The 5,055-nt window shown below is 44.0% G+C and overlaps 1 protein-coding gene across 1 annotated transcript; it reads right to left on the bottom strand.

The window, feature by feature from the left end:
* Positions 1-391: 391 nt before the first annotated feature.
* LOC109763050 (uncharacterized) lies at positions 392-2,961 on the bottom strand. Its single transcript, XM_020321917.4, has 2 exons — positions 1,806-2,961; positions 392-818 (listed from the first exon to the last, which is right to left on the bottom strand). Exons 1-2 carry the CDS (start codon positions 2,485-2,487, stop codon positions 784-786), a joined length of 717 nt encoding a protein of 238 aa, XP_020177506.1. The 5' UTR covers positions 2,488-2,961; the 3' UTR covers positions 392-783.
* Between the last annotated feature and the right edge of the window lie 2,094 nt (positions 2,962-5,055).

The raw sequence follows: 5,055 nt of genomic DNA, 5'->3' as shown, positions 1-5,055 counted from the left end.
AAATTCTTGTCTTAAATTGATACATGTGTATCTAGACAAATCTAAGACAAGAATTTTCGGACGGTGGGAGTAACATCAAAGGAGTATAAATGAGCACCTGATCCAGTTACAGATACTCCCTCTGTAAACAAATATAAGAGTTTTTAAATCACTACTTTAGTGATCTAAACGCTCTTATGTTTCTTTACGGAGGGAGTATATAGCATCCAAATCGAGCGCCAAGTTAACCTGTGACCAGCTCAAAACACAGCTAAAGGATACTGTACTCACTTCTCTAAGAAGAAACATATTATACATCAGAAGAAAGATAAATAACTAAATGAGTAAAAAAAATCTGCCTCAAGTACTTGTTAGTTATGCAATGACGATTACAATCTATACAGTGCTAGGATACTCAGAACCTGCCAGATCCAAATTCAAGACTCAATAGCAGTAGCAGAAATTCAAAGCTCTTATCTCACCGCCTGATAGGTCCTCAAAATTAAACTTGCTAGACTACACACTGCTAACTAGAACACAGTTTGCAGGTACAAACAACATAACAAATAGGCACATACTGAACTGTGTTGGCATGCAATTTCCAAACATAACGGTACAAAGATTCTCGGAAACAGTTAGGATTTCCTAGCAAATATAGGAGCACCTGATCCAGTTAAATAGAACATCCTAATTCAGTACGCAATAAACAACCGACTGAAAACACAGCTTGTGGATACCACTACACTTGCTTCTCTAAGACAGATTTTATGTCGACGGACCCAGTTGCCACGAGAGAAATGCAGCTCACTCTTCTTTGATCCAAGACTGAGGTGGCCTCTCTGCTCCAAGAAAAACAGAACATAGATCAGGACAGAGATGTAATTAAGCATAACAAGATCTGGACAATTTAGAAGCCAATCAGCTGTACAATGGAAATCAAATATTAGCCGGTACTAAGTCAAAATGATACAAATATTGACACCCAAACAGATTTATTTACAGTTCACCCACTAAAACATACCAATTGGTCATAGAAGAAGGCAAGATGAACATCACCCAACTACCCTACATGTTTTTAGCTAGGTTGCACTTTGCACTTTTCATAAGTACAGGAAAAATGTATTGTCACATATTCATAATTGAAATCCATGTGAGAGACAACATACTTCAAAATACAGACATGGAAGTTGATTCCATTGTATACAAACATTCAGGAAACACTAATGATTAACAATCCAAGGCATCATATCTTGAGGATCACGGTTCAAAGGCTAAATCCTGTCGTTCTAACTTCTCTTATCCATTGCCGCATCAACCAGAGACAAAAGGCAAACCTTGCAGGATCATCCTTGATTGCGGGAAATCCAGGAGGCCAGATCATCCTAAATTGACAGATATTATATGCGTGGCTCATTTCCTGTCAACTCATACACTTTACACAGCACCTTGGACTTGATATCTCGGTAGAGTATGCATCGATCCATTTAGATCGATACAAGCAAAAAAATGATACCATTTCGTTTACGCACATAGTGATTAGCAAGCATCAATTACTTTTATTATACTTCTGATATAGATTAAGTCTATTTCAATAATAAATAATGATATAGTTTAAGCTCTCATAAGGGTATTGGCCAAGGAATGGAAATGGAACCCCCCTCGACTTGCATTGCCCTAACATGACCATTCTGACAAAGAAACAGAAAAAGTCAATTTACTCACAAATATCATGCCGACCTTCAAGCACACCAATGATATCACATCAAACATTTACCATAAGTAAATGTAATGAATTCAACAGAAGAAATCACTCAAGGAGGTATTACCTGCAATGTAGAAATTTGTATATGGATAATACATTCTGAAGTGTGTGCGTTCTCTCCTTCCAATATATCTGAACTGCACCGACTCGAGCTGCAGGATGAAATCATGAGAATCCGAAGACAAAAATATCGCATTTGTGTCCTCATCATACCCCGCCAACAGGATGACATTTTTCCTGCGCGCGGGTCTTGAAAAGAGCTCATCCAGTTGAACACATTTCTGCAGCACCCATGAGACAATACCATCACCGTTTGACTTCCTCCCCCATAATTGAATGCTCAGTTTTAACTTTGAAAGAACCGCAAGGCCAAGGCAATTATCCTCTCCTCGTAAGATCTGGAAGCACATGTCGACGCTAGAACCAGTAACATGGGCATATGTTGTCGGCTTCTCAATCACAACAAGGGTCTGCCTTTCAAAATCAAACTCAAGGATGTTTGCTCCAGAGAGCAACCAGTAAAGTGCATTCCCAACAATGACGCTGGGCCTTGCCACATTAGCAATCTTGCATGTATCCGTTACGGATATAATATCGCCCCATGTATTAGACTTGGAGTCGTAGAGGCAAACAGATACCTTTTTTTGGTTAGCGAAATATTCCTGGCACACCAGTACCAGTTTGAATGTGCTCAAGCAGTTCTCGTTGTGCAAGTGCTGATGAACGTCACGGGCAGAGCACATCATCGCTGCGCTCACAACAGAGGTTTCGAAGCCATCACTGACCGCTGGTGGAAAAGCCACGTGGTTTATGCTCCCGGTGGTGGGTTCCCAAATGATGGCCTCATGGCGCGCGCAGTCGAGGACGAGGGCGATGCCATCACGGCAGCCAAGGAAGACGCCGCCTAGAGAATAAGGATCAAACAGGTTCTCCGGCAACGCTGCTGCAATGAGGTCCAACTGGTCCGAAATTGGAGTGAAGTTGGGGGCTTCATCAAATTGTTGGTAGAAGAAGCCGAGGAGCTTCCAATGGTGCTTGCGGAAGCGCCCGAGGAATTGAGGGTCGAAGAGGATGCGGTGCCATCGCTTGTAGATAAGGGAGGCGTTGCGGAGGGAGGATGGCTTCGGAGTGAGGCGGAGGAGGATCCCGATTAGGAGGTCATCATCATTGAGCACCTTGGACACAGGGTCAGTTGGTGTCAAAGAACCTCGGGCCTGCCATCAACCCTGAAATGCAGCAAGAACCACAACAAATCGAATCAGTGGGCCGATTCTTCAATCGACACGGACGCATATAGAATTTTACATACATCTGGCAGACCAACCCAATATACACAAAGTGAAGGGAGAAACTAGAGCTCTTACCCTTGGGCAATCTCCGCAGGTTCCATCCTATCTGTTACAGCAGCCTCTCGTCTCTTTCTCTCAGCTGTCGAAACAATGAAACGTTAAGGCTTATGAGTGGGAATCAAGCTAAGTTTTTCACTCGGAAAGAAGAGAAATCGAAAAAATTACAAGGAGATGGGGTAGGAGAGGAAGGAGAAGGGGTGACCCGACCTCAAGTCTTCAGTGGCTGTGATCATCTATATAACACTTATTACTTGGACACTTGATCATTTGCCATATTACTTTGTACCTATTAATCATTTGCCCCAATATTACATTTGGTCTATTGATCATTTGCCCTATCCCTACCCCATTAATCAATTTCCACATATTAGATTGATCTTTTGTCCGGTATTACCTTGCCTTTAATCATTTCCCCCATATTAGACTGGTCTACTGATCATTTGCCTCATATTGCACATACACACAAGAGAATTGGCCTACACCTATATGCAGATTAGGTATGCAGATAACTTAATTCCTACTTTTCTTGTCTGTGTTTGATCCTTAGCAAAAGGATCAAACTCACGGTTCTGCAACCCAAACGATGATTAAAAAACCGTAGGCACCAATTGTTGGCCGAGAGTAAGTGTAGTGCTACAACAAGGCACTTTGGTACTGCCAATTTCAAATCCAAATCTGGTCTTTACTTATAATCAAAATGCAACAAACGTAATGACAAATCTGGCACTGCAAATGACGAAATTGAGATGAGAAACTACGGAAAGGGGGAAACTGAGAAGGGAATTATTGAGAGGGGGACGGAGATTGGTTCGGATCCTGGAGTCGGCGACCAGCGCGGGTACGGGAGGGAGGAGGGAGACCATTACCTGGCCGGTGACGCGGTGCAGAGGGAGATGGCCACCTCCTCGCACGGCTTTCGCGGCAGGTTGTTCCCCTCTCCTTCCGATAAGACACCGCCGCCAACAAGCTAAGGAAGAAGAGAAAACAGAAGAAATCAGTACGAGATGGAAAAGGGGATCAAGGAGAAGGGGCGGACTGACCTCGATTCGAGGGTGGCTGCCGGCGACGGAGCCGATTCAGGTCGGCGGCGGCGCAGATGCTCCTTCCTCTCACTGCAGTGGAGAGAGACTGCGGAGGGAGGACAGAGGCGTGCAGTGCGGCCTACCTATCCACGCAAATCCTGGCCTGGACAAGCCCGGCCCACTGTCAATTTCTTTTTAAGAAAAAACAGCCTATGGGGCTTTTGCTGAGTCCGAAATCCAAAGCCCATCTATCCACGCAAACCTTACTTCGTGTGATTTGTTCCTCACAGTTTTCTTTTGGGTGTGATTTACTCTCAGAGGGGATAAAAAAAATACTTTTACAACTTGTACTACACGGTCTGGTATTTGTTTCGCAAAGGCAGATTGAATGTCAAGTTGTCAACAGGAAAAAATTTATGCAGGAATGGGATACAAGTATGCAACTATACTGTTATTACCGTTGAGTGCAAAGATGCCTTCCCCTGCCTAAAATACTGGCTTGAATTGTAGGGTACATTGACAAGCAATAGCGGATCCACAAGATGTGGGTGCACTGTAATGACCATATTGCTTAGGATAGGCGACAATGTATCTAAATGCGTTTGCGGGGGCTTGTGTACATCTCCGAGTGAGGAAGATGAATTAATAATGGCCAGTAGGACAGTGTGTTTATCTTCGATGTCTTCTCCTGTGGTCCATCAATGAATCTAAAAGCGCATGATGATACTCCATCGAGGAATCTAGGCGAGTGGAGAGGAACAACCGGCGGGAGAGGATTGTCACCCTCATCGGCGGCTGCCCCTCCCATGAAGGACAACCGAACAATCGGTGTACCACTCATTTGGATCCAGAACAACCGGTGCATATGCCCGGAAGATGCCGATGTGCGGACCGTGGAGCAGTCCGCGAGGGCCTACTTGTGGTATCTTCTAATGGAGGTCGT

Source organism: Aegilops tauschii, chromosome 6 (genome assembly GCF_002575655.3).
Source record: "Aegilops tauschii subsp. strangulata cultivar AL8/78 chromosome 6, Aet v6.0, whole genome shotgun sequence".
Classification (NCBI taxonomy): Eukaryota; Viridiplantae; Streptophyta; class Magnoliopsida; order Poales; family Poaceae; genus Aegilops; species Aegilops tauschii.
Note: the sequence above shows the minus strand (reverse complement) of the source record. Positions and strands in the feature narration are given on the sequence as shown.